Source organism: Gambusia affinis, linkage group LG08 (genome assembly GCF_019740435.1).
Source record: "Gambusia affinis linkage group LG08, SWU_Gaff_1.0, whole genome shotgun sequence".
NCBI classification, from domain to species: domain Eukaryota; kingdom Metazoa; phylum Chordata; class Actinopteri; order Cyprinodontiformes; family Poeciliidae; genus Gambusia; species Gambusia affinis.
Genome location: NC_057875.1, coordinates 11,297,639 through 11,314,224, shown reverse-complemented (window position 1 = coordinate 11,314,224; position 16,586 = coordinate 11,297,639). Strand labels below are relative to the sequence as shown.

At 42.3% G+C, this 16,586-nt stretch overlaps 1 protein-coding gene across 2 annotated transcripts in view; it reads right to left on the bottom strand.

Annotated features, from left to right (window-relative positions):
* sema3d (sema domain, immunoglobulin domain (Ig), short basic domain, secreted, (semaphorin) 3D) overlaps positions 1-16,586 on the bottom strand; it is a 38,746-nt gene that overhangs the window by 13,199 nt on the left and 8,961 nt on the right. For both annotated transcript variants that reach the window (XM_044125022.1, XM_044125021.1), the window contains exons 2-8: positions 15,213-15,462; positions 7,468-7,628; positions 5,541-5,603; positions 5,242-5,361; positions 5,049-5,142; positions 4,029-4,157; positions 1,382-1,518 (exon numbers count right to left, since the gene is read on the bottom strand). In XM_044125022.1, the coding sequence (XP_043980957.1) occupies positions 1,382-1,518; positions 4,029-4,157; positions 5,049-5,142; positions 5,242-5,361; positions 5,541-5,603; positions 7,468-7,628; positions 15,213-15,420 (912 nt within the window). In that variant the 5' untranslated portion in view covers positions 15,421-15,462. The remainder of the gene's footprint in view (positions 1-1,381; positions 1,519-4,028; positions 4,158-5,048; positions 5,143-5,241; positions 5,362-5,540; positions 5,604-7,467; positions 7,629-15,212; positions 15,463-16,586) is intronic.

Below are 16,586 nucleotides of genomic sequence, written 5' to 3'. Positions count from 1 at the left end.
GTCATGAAGCTCCGCAGAGGCCTGATAGACCAGAGATTAATTCAGGTGTGTTGGAGAAGGGATGCATCTAAAGGTTATAGCACAGTCAACTCCAGTATAGTAGCTTTCTAAGGATTGGACCTTGTTACCTCTGATATAGATCTGTAGCAATTTATTTATTCATTATACTGTGGCACTTTGGCCTTTCCTAGAACAGCTGTATAGTTAGCACTAATGAGATCCTTTATATACTTGTCGTATTTAAGGAGAAACTAAGAGAAAAAAAGAGAAGTGGAGCTTTCTGAAATGAAAGCATTTTCTACAAAACAACTCATGTTTCATCTTTGCATATGAATTACTTTCTTCAAATTGCAATGTTTGAGCGAGCTTTGCTTGGAGTCCTCAAGAGGGGCATGGAAAGGTAAGTGGATGAGTTATACAAGACGGATTGGGTTCGGTACATTCAAAAACAAGAATGCGGGTAAATGTCCCCTTTCGAAAAATGCATGCACTTACGAAAGATGTTTCACATGGTGACTGTCATCAAAGTGAATTAAACTTAAGGGCCCTTAAGTATGTCCTTTCACATAGAAGAAAATAGTCATCCACCAATAAGGAATGTAAAGGTAAGAAAAAAGAAGTACTTCAGGGTAAAAGATGGTAGGGAAAAAAAGAATTAAATAAGGTCATAATTCAAAAGAATCTCCTTTCTCCCTGCCTTACAGATGTCTGCCAAGATATAAACATGCGGAAAACTGTTTCCTCAAGTTTTAGCAATAAATCTTTGAAAGCCAATTACAAACCACTGAATTCCATTTGTGGTGACAAATGGTACTTCGAGTGCTTTACTAAGGTCCCCAATTGTAAATATGCCATGTGCCATTCCAAGCTTACAATTGCTTTGCTGTGAGGTTAAAACTTTAGTTGACTGTTGACATTATCTTCAAAGATAAAATCTTACAATTTTCTTTGCACAACTAACTTATATTGTCCATAATAACTAATAATCTGATTGGTTTATTGCATTGGTCATTAAATGGCAAATGTAATAACAGAGGTCCCACCTGTGCAAGTTTTTTAATGCACAAACATCTGTCTAAAAAGAGCCATTTAACAAGAAAGCAAATCTGAAAAGTGGATACTTGCAAAATCTTTGAAAAACATAAATAATTTTATGTCCGTTTTAAAAATATGTGTTATCTTTTGTCGGTCTAACAAAAAAAAAAATGATAGACCAACATAACAATAATGTGTGATACCACATTTCTGTTACAACCACAATTGTAGTTGTAACAGAAAAAAAAAATACTTCAAAGGATCTATATATATACTTTTGCATGGCACTGTGCTGCTTCTTCTGAGAAACTCCCACTGTCCACACTTTCCTCAAGTAATATCTCACCTTGCATACACGAGCCACTCGGGAGAGAATGCTCTTGTCGTTGCCCTCCCATGACACCTCACGGAAGAAAAAGTATATCTTGTCATCATCAGGATTGTAAGTGTCAGCGATGGGATGAGCAGAAATAAACCTGGCCTCTGGAGACACAGAGGAAAGGAAAGGAGGAAGAGAACATTAGAGTCTGGTAATGGTTTCTCCATTAAATCTAATGTCATGTGCCTTTTTAAACTACAGTACACCTCATGGTAACAGTTAATTCCTGTTTCCCTTGACTTAGCATAAGCCTCGCGGAGCTCTATATCAGTCATTAAAACACCTAGATTTTTGGTGCATAAACAAATAAAATAATAGAAAGAAGATTTTGATTTTTTTAAAGAACATTTCAGTTAGTATCATTTAAATACATGTCTGTTTAGAAATGTCTGAGAAGGTGAAGTAGGTGAAACTGAATTTCAATAACAGCATATCCACAATTTCCTGGCTTCTTTCTTTCTTTACCATTACATAAGATCCTGACCACTCTCTATGAGCTCCTGCATCTCAGCTTCTATAAATACGCATTAGGTGTGGGAACAGAGGGCAATTAGAGTTGATCCAATTGGCCAATTATGCTAGGTACAGAGTTTGAAAGCAATTCAACTGAAATATTATATCCAACCAAATATTGTTTCCAAGCCATTCTTTGCAATTGGAATTGCATGTATTATTTTTTGTAATCTACTAAATGTCTTATCTGTATAATTTAAGCAATTTCCCTGATCATTTCTCTGTTTTGTCAAATATTTTTCTTTTAGATTTGTTCAAAGGACAAATTTAATACCTAAGACATAGTTAAAAATAATTAAAAGAAACTTGTAAAATGTGAGTGTCCAGCACTTCAACAAAATTTAAAATAAATGGTTTGGTATCCCTGGAAAAACGAGATTTTATGAAAGAACATGCTTTATCTCAGAAATGAGAATTCAGGTTATTGGAACAAATTATCTTGTCAACATTATAATAGATATTTCTTGGCACACAACACTATTTTTCTCACCAGTGTCATTAAGGCACAGCATTCTTAAAAACATCAACACATTTATTCTGTGATATTTCAAAAGATTTTTATGTCATCAGGCTTCAGTCTACCATTTGTACTTGCAGGTAAACAATGTTTTTATTCTGAAAAAAAGTATGATCTCAAACCTCTCAAAAAGGTAACCATCCTCTCCTGTTCTTTAGGAATTAAGAATTAAGAATAATTTTACAGATTTTATACCCTGTGTGCAGTCAGGCACTTTTACAAGGTTTTTTTTTAGCTTGTGTTGTTTTGGGAAATGACGGACTGACTGGACAACCCCCTGCTTCCCTGTCCTGAGCTCCTCCTGAGCGTTAACAGCAGGAGGGTTAAAATTTCTACAAAGTGAATGTATGTGATACAATTCACCTGTGCAGATTTGGTGATGAAACGTTTTGCCAATATTGCTGTTGTGTATACATCCTATGGACAAAGGCTTGAAAGAATATTAAAAAGTAATTTCAAAGCATACAATATCAGTATTGCAAAGGACTACTTGCAATATATGGTGGTTTATCATAAATCCAAATTTATTTGCTCTATTCATTGTGTCCTAATAATACTTTTGGCCATCAATTGCAGACACCCAATTTCAATAAATGTAAATGTAGTGCAAAACAACTAAGTGGTGTGACTATCACAATGACTGAAGGGAAATAGAGAGCTAAAGAAAATGGAGTTTGTGTTGTTCTTTTGTTGTTTTTATCTAAAGTATGTTTTTGTATTTAACTAATGAATTCTGTATTTCATGTTTTCATCATATCATAAAGTAAAGTCCTAAACACTGATCAGCTTGAACAAAAGTAATGAACACTGTGCTAGGTGCAATAAATGGAAACAGCATGTTTCCAGATTCAGAGGAGGGGCAAGACAAAAGGTTTCAACGTTTCAGTGACAGTATATCAACATTAGCTCAACGTCTTTAAGCCAAGCCAAACACCAGAGGGTGATTCCCCAACTAGAACAGCTTAATAAACTGCTTCTAACATGCTTGACAGGAGGTCATTTTAGTCATGCAGCTCTGGGGAGATGTTGCACAGGCTCACAGGAAGAGAGACACTCAATGAGATGGGTTGCTGTCTGTCTACCTACCACCAGCACAAGCTGTTTACACACACCAAGAGACACTGAAGCCGAGACAGACAGAATTAGTCCAAACATCCCTGACCATGTGGTTGTGAAATGTTGAGACCATGTGCAAAGATTTAGATTCTGGAGACAACTGTTGATACACGACAGTGTGTCAGTGGTTGTAAAACACTGAAAACTGAAGACGCACATGCAGAGAGGTCTCCCTGCTCAGTGACTGTGCATGTTTTTATGTGTGTGTGCATTTGACTCAGACTCGGAACTTTGTGGCACACTGTAAATTCCCCTGTAGGTGTGGCCCCTGTTTAGTTGTGGCATTCATATAAAAGTTCCAGTGAAATGAATAAGTAGACTGTTTCCTTTTCTGTGGAATGCCAATAATCATCCTGAGAGTACAGGCGGCTCTTTGTGTCTGCGGTGAAGCTGAAAGTATTATAAAAAGCAAACAAGTTTTGAGTGCATTCTGCATGTTAATGTCGAGATGTTCAAGGGTGTACATACCGTTGATCCAGTAGTCTTCAGAGATATCTGTGCGAATGTAGTGCTGGTCAGGCGGAGGACCTAAGGAGCGTGTGAATGTAGTGTCTTTTCCCAGAAAGTCTGATGATGTGCCCACATACAGGTACTGATCTGGAGAGATATTGGATTTATTTTTATTTACAAAAAAATCCTACCCCTAGAACTGTTTCACGTTGTGTCTTTACAACCACCAATTTCAATGTATTTTGTTATATTTTTGGGGGGGACCAGGACAAAGTACAGAGTACTTCATTGTGAAGTGCAATGAAGAGATAAATAGTTTCCCTTTTGTTAAAAAATTACTATTAGAATTGCTCAGTTGCCCCTAAATAAAACTAATTGCAATTAACTGCCTTCAGTAGCAATCTACTTTATACTTTAACATCTACCTGTAAGTAATGTAATCTCTGCAAAAATGTAGCTCTTCTGTAAAGCCCTCAGACAATCACTAAAGATACACACCACACATGAATGTTATTGTGGATGTGTTTACAGCAATGCTAAATTATAAAACATCCCAAGAGTTGAACTTCTCAAAAGCGCTGTCCAGTCTGTCATCCAAAAATGGAGAGAGTATGGTACAACCACAAAACTACAAAGACATGGCTGATAGTAGAATCTTATCTGACAGGTCAGGCAAAGAGAGCATTAATAAGAGATGCAACTCAGTGGTAGCTGGAGGAGCTGCAGAAATTCATAGCTTCAACAGCTTCAGTCTGGTATCTAATTTATGTAAACCCAAAAATGCAAAGCACAAAGGTTTCTGTTAGCATATGCTGTAAATGGCAGAAAGGCTGCCAAACATTTGTTGTTTATTATTGTCAGCAAAATGACTTTCTTGTTCCCTGAGAAATGTCAACTTATGTATTTCTAACACAGAAGCTTTGTGGAAAGACAGTTTAGAAAATAAACATAGGCATGTAAATTTTTGTATGAAAGTATTTGGCTCTGCAGAAATAAAAATGACTCATTGTATAAGTTTGCAAAACGGACGTTATTTACCTGAAAGGACTGAAGTGAACGGCTGCAACGGATCAAACGGACACTTCAACCTGCCAGAATCTACTGTATTAGGCAACAGTTGGAAAACACCATCCTGAGGTTCAAAGGAGATAAATATTCCAAGACTATTTAACACTACCCATGAAATACAGCCCAGGAATTTCCATTCGATTTTCACTCATTTATGCTTCACCTCTCTCTGCCCAGAAATTTCAATGAAAGCACAGGTAGGGTGGAAGGCTCCTGTCCCACAGGCGTAGACATGTGTCCGGTTGTAATTGTGGAGGACTCTTACAAAGTTAGCACATTCCAACTAGAACAAGCAGGGACAAAAAAAAAAAAAAAAAACAGAGGAAAGATGAGGTACAGTAGGACAATAAATACAATGAAAAGCATGTGAATTTTACAATACAGCTTGAGAATATACTAAGGAATGAAGATTCTATTGAAAGAGTTTCTGTTTTGTTTTGTTTTTTAAATGAAAATACTCACATTTGTACTTTTCCCAGCAAGTTTGCATGTCTCAACTCTGTCTCTCAGAGCAGGCCAGTGTATCTAATGACAGATAAATATGTGAGTGTTTTTTGCGGCTCAACAGTGTTTTCAAAATATGAAACGTAAGCCCCATAATAAATATGTTTCAATGTTGTCATTCGCATTGTAATCTGCAATCTTAGCCACATAAAGTAAGCACGTGCTAATGAAAATGCACTGACATCAATATTCTTGTATAGTCTACAAACACAGTGGCCATATTTTACAGGGAGAATGCAGATTCTCCCTTTTGTAGTATATCTATATTGGCTATTTAGCAAACAAAATATAGGATTTTATAGACCTTGTTAAAATGCAGAACTGAGAAAAGTCTTGACCTCTTAACCTAATGTCAGCTTTAGTGCAAGCAAAGAGCCTTTTGAAGCCCTTTTAGAGGCTTTTTAAGGCTTAAAACAAGAGCAGACTGAACTCTGAAACCAGACAGGCTAAAGCTAGACATATGTTTCTTTTTTGCTTACAGACCTAAAGCCAACATGAAAGACAGTAGAGCGAACAAGCAAAGGTCAAAGCCAGAATCTTCTTAAAGATTTTTGCCATTTTCTGAATCACCTTTAAAAAGTTTTGTTCTTGCTAAGTCTTGCACTATTCCTATTCCCATTGCTTCAATAATCAAACTAAAAAAGGTCTGACCTATATCGACGTTTTAAGTTCTGGTAAGCCAGACTTCTCCAATAGTCTTTCAGTGTCCTCCACCTTGTTCATACATGTGTTATAACTGGCTTATCTGCTTAGTCTGCTACCTCCAGGAACCCCGCCAAGGAGAGCTATTGGCAATACTGTTCATAGACAAGGAATTCATACAGAAACTACAGTGTGACAATACAATTGGTGCATGTGTGAAGGCTTAACTGAGGGGTTAAAGTGTATACAGAGTATTTTCCCACCTGGTCTTGTCACTCCTTCTACACAAGCATACAAATTGTAGTAAAACTTTTCCAGCACCAAAGAGCAACAATAAGACAGGGACACCTGGAATAAGCATTAATATTTCTGCTTCTTTTCTGTTCATCCTATTTCAGTTGTGTCTCCTCTCAGAAACACTATGTATGCTGGTAGGAATCACATTTATAGTCTGTGGTAATCACACAAGTCTCAGAGATTGAAACTTTTGGTTCATATCTTCTTCAGTATCACCATCGATGGCCCAAGAGGCAACCAGAAAGGCAACACTTTGAAAGCATGACTATCAGATAGAACAACTTGATAAAGATCAAATAAACAGTCTTTTCACTGATGGATCAACCTCAGCTGCATAAACACACGCTCACATCCACAATGTTTAACATATGGCACCCATCTGAATGCATGTGTTTGTGTAAATGCATAATGGCGAGTGTGCGTACACGGCAAATGTTTATGTATGCATTTGTCGGAGAGTGTGCACGCATGTGCCCTCGAACATGACGACCTTGACCTCAGCAGACAGACAGATGCAGACTGCTGCTGACTGAAAGGTGAGCGCTTCTCTAAAACAAAACATGCCTGAGTGCCTTTCAGCCAAATTATAACGGAAAAAAAGTGCCTTACGTCACCCCACTTAATGGTAAGAGAGGTTTAAGTGTCATGGGATGAAACTAAATGACTGAATGTTCCATTTTCCTACTCATAGCAAATAACTGAGGTCAGGGAGTTTTAAGTGTCTCCAAGCATAGATCTAAACTGAATAGTTCAAATAATATGAATGGAGAAATTATGCTTTAATTTATTTTCTACAATTACTGCTCCATCAAACAGTGGTTGAAGAGCCTGTAAATACTTTGAAGTCTTCCTAAGCAATGTCTTTTATTTGTTTATTTGTAGTTCAGATTTCAGTCATTCTGTCACCTTGTACGTATTGTGTATTTCTTCTCTGTATAGCTGTTACCTTCCTTGGGGTTTTGCCCAGATTGTCTGGGTCAAGCAAGTAGATGTGATCCCTAGCTCCGAGCAAAAGACTGCCTCTCTCCTCATCCAACAGCAGAGAGTGGGAGTGCAGGCCATCAGCAGGGCCCGCAAACAGATAGATACTTCCAGCCTGAAGCAATTCTGATCCAAGACAACAAAGAGTTAAACAGGGAGATAAAAATTATTTGTAAACACATAGCTTACAAGTAAAAAATGCACTATCTTGGATAAAATTACAGTGCACATTTCAGTGGAGGAACATTGTTAAGCTTATTGTTTGCAGACCAGTACAAGGTTGCCTGGTCAGGAGAAAAACCCAAGGTGAGCCAAGGTGGATTTACTTAATCCACCTTGGCTCAACACTCCAGCTACACTTAGTGATAAAGAACTGACATATTGACAGTGGTAATAAGTACACATGTCTCTACCACTACCTTCTTGTCCATTTTCTTACAATATCCTTTCAGGACAAAGCACCTAACAGTTCAAATCCAAGTTTTTAAAAGCAGATATTTCAGGCAATTGTGTATTTTACTGAACTTTGCTTTAATTGTCCACAAAGCATCATTTTCAGATGGCTGGGCATCATAAACATGAGCTGTGGCTGCAAAGTTGATAAGGGAATGACGAACATATGTTACTCAGCCATTACATCATGCAAGGCTTTAATATTAACACATTATATAATTTCTTCATGATGTCGTCTATTTTGGAAAGTGTTCGCTTCTCAAAATATTTAAATAAATAACTTGTTTTGCTTTCGCCAGCATCATCAAACGGTCTTTCGCATTCCTTCTGAGGTTGGTATTTTCAACATTTTTTCATCCAGGATTAAACTAAATGTTATGAATTAACCTTTCAGAAGTTGTCAGAGCATTCATCCTGGCTTTCCAGTTTGTTTTGAAGTCCTAATAATCGTATTACATGGAAAGTAATAAAAGATCTCTAAAACACATATTTTATTAATATGCATCTTGACGTGCATCTTAATATTCTGGCATTAAGAAAATAGAAATAATTTTGGAAATATTAACAACAGCAAATATTTAGCATGGTTTAGTGTTCAATAGTGACAGTTTATTTAACTATCTCGCTTCAACTGCATTTTGCGTTCACAGTTCATCTTGGGTTCCCAACGTCTATAGCCAATTTTACAGAGGGATTTCAGGGAGGTGAACACAGCTACATGTTGGCCTCGGCACTGAGTCTTTGATCTTCCTGATCTGAGGAAATCTTTTCCATCACCAAGCTCTTTTCAGTGCCCCAGTATAGCAACATGCCTTGAGTAAACACTTCAGAGCAGGGGCGTCCTGTGGGAGTCACTCTGAAAAGATTGACATTGTGATTACACTCTTGGTGTGAAGGATTGGAGAGGTTAGCAACCTTCAATATTTGAACTTCTGGAACCCTCGACACCAAGCTGCCTTATGCCTTCCTCATATACAGGCTGAGAGGGACAAAACCCCCCACATAGTCATATCTCTCTCCTACACAGCTCATGCCCCATGTAGTCTAAACCTCAAAGAGAGATCAGACTCTCTAGCCTCTGGTTAGCAGTAATCTCTTCTGTAAACACACAGCACCATGAGTCTATTGAAACAGTGTGTGGCAGTTGCTCATCAGTGTTGTCCTCCACACCTAGCCTTCAGCAACCTGATAAACTTTTGTTGGGCTCCCCAACTGGCACTCAGGGACGCTGTGATATAGATATGCTTAATAAGTTGAATGGCCAAAGATCAAAGACTGATATGGAGAATTATGCAGGTTACCATTACTGTAATTTTTCCATTTATTTCAACTGATTCTTTTAAACTCACATAGATAGCAATTGCAATGAAGATGCCGGCATATGTTTGGGTCGCTTTTGGCAATAATCAGTGGTGGAAAATAACAAAGTACAAGTACTTCATTACTATTCTATATCTGTACTTTGCTTAAGTAGATTTAATAATCGATACTTTCAACTTCTATTCCACTACATTTTACAGTAAGTATCTTTATTTTCTAGTTCACTATATTTCTACAAAACCGTCACATTACTCGTTACATCCAAGTCGCATTGAGCTTTTTTCCCCGTTAAAATGTGAAGTTCAGGGACTTAAAAAGGCGCTGTAAAACCCAAGCAATAACGTGACTCACTAATTACGTGTGTCTGTTGTTACTCATCGCCTCCTCCTTTCACTGTCATGATTTGCGGGTGTGGTGGAGGTGAGGCAGCACGCAGTAGACCCAGATGAGGTGAGGAGGAGTTTTAATGGTGACAAACAGTCCACAGACCTGGCAGCACTGCTGAGCGGAAGGCTATAGCTCACTACAGGTAGCAACAGGAAATACGAGGACTCGACAATCACAGACGTACATAGACGTAGATTGACGTACACAGACTGACACTGACGTAGGACCCGACGAAGACAGACACACACAGGTGACGCTAAATACACAAGAGGAAATCAGGGCAGATACACCTGGGGACTAATCACGGGGAGACAGGACAACACAGAGACTCAGACACACAGGAAACTAGAAATAAACATACAGAAAAACACAGAACACAACAGTACCCCCCCCTTAACGGGCGGCTCCCAGACGCCCCAAAAACTGAAATACAACAGGGTGGGTGGAGGGGAGATGGACGGGGGGCCAGAGTCTATGGAAAACGAAAAACAACCTATCAAATAGGCGGAGACACGAGGGTCCAAAGTCCAAAAAACAAAAACAAAACAAACCCAACTCGGTGGGCGGAAACACAGGAAGGCGGGAACCAAGGAGACGGTCCGGCGGCCGTCCGCGGCGCAGGAGGCGGGAACCACGGAGGCTGTCCGGCGGCCGTCCGCGGCGCAGGAGGCGGGAACCACGGAGGCGGTCCGGCGGCCGTCCGCGGCGCAGGAGGCGGGAACCACGGAGGCTGTCCGGCGGCCGTCCGCGGCGCAGGAGGCGGGAACCACGGAGGCTGTCCGGCGGCCGTCCGCGGCGCAGGAGGCGGGAACCACGGAGGCTGTCCGGCGGCCGTCCGCGGCGCAGGAGGCGGGAACCACGGAGGCTGTCCGGCGGCCGTCCGCGGCGCAGGAGGCGGGAACCACGGAGGCTGTCCGGCGGCCGTCCGCGACGCCTGAGGCGGGAACCACGGAGGCGGTCAGGCGGCCGTCCGCGGCACCTGAGGCGGGAGCCACGGAGGAGGTCCGGGGGCCGACCTCGGCGCAGGAAGCGGGAGTCACGGAGGAGGTCAGGGGGCCGACCTCGGCGCAGGAAGCGGGAGCCACGGAGGAGGTCAGGGGGCCGTCCGCGGCGCAGGAGGCGGGAACCACGGAGGCGGTCCGGCGGCCGTCCGCGGCGACGAGGAGCACAAGGAGTCTCTGGGGCCGCACGGGGGCGGCGACGAGGAGCACAAGGAGTCTCTGGGGCCGCACGGGGGCGGCGACGAGGAGCACAAGGAGTCTCTGGGGCCGCACGGGGGCGGCGACGAGGAGCACAAGGAGTCTCGGGAGGAGCACAAGGGGTCTCGGGAGGAGCACAAGGGGTCTCGGGAGGAGCACAAGGGGTCTCGGGACAGGCACTGGGAAGCTCGGGACAGGCACTGGGAAGCTCGGGACAGGCACTGGGAAGCTCGGGACAGGCACTGGGAAGCTCGGGACAGGCACTGGGAAGCTCGGGACAGGCACTGGGAAGCTCGGGACAGGCACTGGGACGCTCTGGACAGGCACTGGGAAGCTCGGGACAGGCACTGGGACGCTCGGGACAGGCACTGGGAAGCTCGGGACAGGCACTGGGAAGCTCGGGACAGGCACTGGGAAGCTCGGGACAGGCACTGGGAAGCTCGGGACAGGCACTGGGAAGCTCGGGACAGGCACTGGGAAGCTCGGGACAGGCACTGGGACTTACTGGGGACAGGAGCGGAGGTAGTCCGGCGAAGCGCCTCGGAGCGGGCAGCGGAGGAAGTCCGGCGAAGCGCCTCGGAGCGGGCAGCGGAGGAAGTCCGGCGAAGCGCCTCGGAGCGGGCAGCGGAGGAAGTCCGCGGCGCCTCGGAGCGGGCAGCGGAGGAAGTCAGCGCGCGCGGAGCGGGCAGCGGAGGAAGTCCGCGGCGCGGAGCGGGCAGCGGAGGAAGTCGCAGCGCCGGAGCGGGCAGCGGAGGAAGTCAGCGGCGCCTGGAGCGGCAGCGGAGGAAGTCCGGCGCGGCGCTCGGAGCGGGTAGCGGAGAAGTCCGCGGCGCCTGGAGCGGGCAGCGGAGGAAGTCCGGCGGCGCCTGGAGCGGGTAGCGGAGGAAGTCCGGCGAAGCGCTGGAGCGGGTAGCGGAGGAAGTCGGCGGCGCTGAGCGGGTAGCGGAGGAAGTCCGCGGCGCTCGGAGCGGGCAGCGGAGGAAGTCCGCGGCGCTCGGAGCGGGCAGCGGAGGAAGTCCGCGGCGCCGGAGCGGGCAGCGGAGGAAGTCCGGCGTGGATCCGCGGGCCGCAGCGGAGGAGTGCCGGGCGTGATCCGCGGGCCGGTAGCGGAGGAGTGCCGGCGCGATCCGCTGGGCCGCAGCGGAGGTGACGTTCCCGGAGGGCGACGAGGGGCCGGATCCACCGGCGGCTCACGTCGTTGTCTCCGGGTGGACTGCGGAGGTGGTGGTTCCGGCAAGCAACGAGGGGCCGAGTTCATCGGCGGCTCACGCTGCTTTCTCCGGGCGAACTGTGGAGGTTGTGCTCCCGGCGGAAAAACGGCCGGGAGCGAATCCGGGGGGAGCCAAGGCCAGTCTCGTCCCCCGGAAAACCTCCCGGTCCAACTGGGCCAAAAATGTAGCTACCTCACCTCGTTTGTGGTCGGGTCCTTCTGTCATGATTTGCGGGTGTGGTGGAGGTGAGGCAGCACGCAGTAGACCCAGATGAGGTGAGGAGGAGTTTTAATGGTGACAAACAGTCCACAGACCTGGCAGCACTGCTGAGCGGAAGGCTATAGCTCACTACAGGTAGCAACAGGAAATACGAGGACTCGACAATCACAGACGTACATAGACGTAGATTGACGTACACAGACTGACACTGACGTAGGACCCGACGAAGACAGACACACACAGGTGACGCTAAATACACAAGAGGAAATCAGGGAACGAGATACACCTGGGGACTAATCACGGGGAGACAGGACAACACAGAGACTCAGACACACAGGAAACTAGAAATAAACATACAGAAAAACACAGAACACAACATTCACTCGCACGCGGAGCTCTAAGACATGGACACTGGTTTCTTCTGAGCAGGAGAAGATGTCTGTCTAATTAATAATCAGATAATTAACATCTGATTATAGAAAAGCTATAAATAAAAGCTATGTCCTCCCTGTTCTGGTCGTTAAGTTGAACAAAGCAGCGATTGCCATCCAACAATGTGTTAGAAATGGCTCATGGCTCAGTCCTTCATCTTCCAGCAGACTGATTAGAACTGTTTCATGAGCTAATTTATGGCATCTCTTGCATTCACTATTTTATGGATTACCAATACAGAGACGGAAACCATGTCCACCCCAGTGGACAACTACATCAATGCCAAAACCTGACTTACAAAGCCCATTTTATTATGCCAATGAAAACAAATATTTATGAAAAAAATAAGATATTTTTATCATAAAAAAAAGAAAAAAATTTATTTTGTTTGTTTTTTTGGTGGGGTTGGGTGGGTACATTTAATGTGTGGTGGGATGTAGTTAAAGGTTTGGGGAAATTCCATTTTAACAATGCAGCAGAAAAAAATGTTAGAGCCATTGACATCATGTTTAGATGATTTCTCTTTGTATTAGCAGAGAGCCAGGGCAGCTTAACTATGACTCTGGATGAAACATGTCTATCAGTATGGGATTTTCCGGGTAGAGTTCAAGCAGTTGAAGGTTCTTGTTTTGAAGATGCTCACTCAAACAGGGATTATTTCACTTTGATCATTTCACCCTTCACTCATTAAGGCTGTGTTTTCACAGGAGGTGTGGGGGGTGATGTGATGTGATGTTTGATGAGTGATCACTGCTGGTTGGTGTTGCATTTTACCAGCATGAAATGATGAGCTGATGATGGTGTGTGCATGCTATGAGTGCTGGGGTAAGGATTTGCTTATGATGGATTTATTTAAGCCTTGGGTATGCTGGCTAAGAAAGCCCAAACATGGGCATTTCACTGCAAATTTTTCTCATGCTACAAGAACCCTCTTAATAGTTAAACGCATGAATAAACTCTGAAGTCAGTGATATTCACAAAGCTAAGGAGAAAACAAAAGATAAAATATAAAAGTATCTCAATTAAAATGTAATCATATATAAACTATGCTAAAAGAAACATAACATAAGACAAAGAGCAGATTTAAATGCTTGCCCCTAGTACTAAAAAAACACTGTCCATTGCAGTCATTATTCCTGCAGCTACTTGAATGTATTTATGTTGGACTCCTAAAAACACACGTGTATGTCTCTTCTCAGCCATATTGGGGCTTGGAAGCCTTAACTTAAAGAGAACCTTCAGAGGTTGAAGTCAGGGTGAGTTTACTTTTAGGTCACAGTGGGGATTCAGTTTTATGGAGCAAGACTGAAGTTCATTTGTGTAGGGTTTTTTTGTAGCTCGCACATTGAATGACAGATGAGGACTTAGAGGTAAAGTTTGCGCTGTAGTTTAGAGTGGGTTTTAAGAGTGCAGTCCCTTTTTTGCTTTTCCTGAGTGGCATAAAGTAAACTGACCTAATTTAAGGTTAAATGCATGAACACAGTTGACTGATGATATGAGAGAGATTATATTAGAGAGCAGATGTAATGGCTGTTTCTTAATCAGCAGAACAATCGACATAAATTGTAGCAGATAACTAAAATATAGATTTAAAAACTGTAGCAATAGTATTTTGTTTCAAAAGCAACCATTTTTTTGGCGTTATAAATATAATCAACTGTTGCATGTTTCACTGGACAAGGCCATTAAGGTTTAATATCTTGAACTCTGGAGTGCTTGGAAGTGTGTCCCCATGACTGAGGCTCCGGGCGAAATATAAGTAGAATTTTTCCAAGAATATGTATATTTTAAAATCCTCAGATATGAGAGCACCCTTTCTCAATTACCTCAATCCATTCGTCATGAGCATCTTCACATTAATTCAAGCAGGGATAGACACTTGCTATGCTTTTTCACCACAAATCGACCACTTCTTGTGAGTCCAAGCTTTCACAGGAAGATTTAAAATGTTAGTTCATCTTTCAGGCAAGCTATCACCTTAGTAGCAGCTTCCAAAATCTGAGACTATTAACTCAGTCTTCCATTTAGTCTTTGAAGTCCTTTTGATAGCTACATGAACATGCAGCAAACATAACTCAATCCATATTTATAACAGTGATAACTTATTAGAAAAGAATTGGTTGAACTGCAACACAACACAAATCTAAACTATAATACCTTGAGCCCCAAATTATTTACAGCAAACGTGAGCACATATTTAAGTGGTAAAAGTGGATTCATGACAGGTTGTCAGTCTTAAATGTGATACTTTGGGACAATGCTCTCTATATGGTTCATGATTTTTTTACTATTGTTCATAGAGATAAAAAAAAAGTTTATTTAAAGAAAAGTAGGAAAGAATATCATATTACAAGTCAATTCAGACTTGATTAACTAAGTTTAAGTTTACATCGTTTTACCTGGATGAAACACAGATTTAGGTAAGGCAATAAAAAAATATGCAATGACAATAAAATCAACAGACATATGAACAATATTTAACTTCCTACCTCTGTAGCTGAGTTTGACTCTGGGGACACTCTGTTTGATGCTTGCTCCAAAAGGAAGGCTGGCCAACAAAATCAGCCCCACAAGCAGAACCAGTGGATGGAACAAAACAAAAGTCCTTCGTTCTTCTCCACCATAATTACGGAGAGGCAAGCAAAACAGAGTCCAAGCTTTCTTCTTCGTCTTACTTCCAGAGTCTTCTGTTGCCATGATGTGTGCAGAAGCCTTGTTCTGTTTTCACTCTTCTCAAATCTGAAGGGAGAGACCAGTGGAAAGAGTCAATAGGGTGGAGCAATGTGCAGTGTCATCTAACTTCACAAAGGATGTATATCTGTTGTTACCATTCAGCTGTTTCACCATGGAGCCCATCAAGCATCTCCCCTTCCTTTGCTCATCCTACATCAGCTGTTGTATGTCAATAGCTTTCCTTTTGTGTTCTTTTACTGCATTTGCTCAAAACAAAGGTCACACCAACCAAACAGCTACACTCTGCTATCTTGCCGCAGGCCATTCCTGTTTCGGATTCTCTCTCCATTTTCTGTTCACACAGATATCTTATTTATTTCTTTACTTGTTCTGTTCATGACATACAGATTCATTACTGCCTGTGGACCCAGTAACAACTTCATTTACACCAAGAAAAGACAGACTTCATCACTGTTTTATATGACTATGAATAGTCATAGATCTATTTTATAGTTACAAATTCTAAAAGAAAAGGTTTTAAATACCTTAACAATAAGAAATTGGTTAAAATTTTGAGGGGAGGGAGTTAAATACAAGTGTATAAAATAACTTACAAAATGCTTTCACATAACTCAACTCACAACTCTAACATTTAGAACCTTGTAGAAAGGCTGTACAATATCAAGTGAAAATGTAATTGCGATGCTAATGCAAAGCATTGTGCTGAAGATATCACTCTTCAGCATATAATTTAGGGACTAACAAATTACATTTTCCATGTAACCTATAACTAAATCAACTTTGTTAAACCATGTTCATATGTAGTTATTAAACCAAAAACCACATTGGTTTCGTTTAATGAAACACTCGGCACTGAAGTTCTTACAAAATGATACAACACTTAAGTTTCCATCTTTAGAAAAGTTGACAAACCTTAGTTATCTCTTCGACCCAAATACTCTTGGGACAAAGATGAGTAACTATTATCAAACTTAAGATTACAAGTTATGAACCAATTTGGTGGGTTAGAAAAATGACTAAAAATAAGTCTTTTGACACTTCCTGGACTTCAATGTAGAACTATAAAACAAACCTAATCTAATGTTTTTTGATTGTTAGATATATCAGAGCTATGATCAACCGTAACCCCATTATAAGAGACCCATCTTAGTACTACACCTTTTACAGGA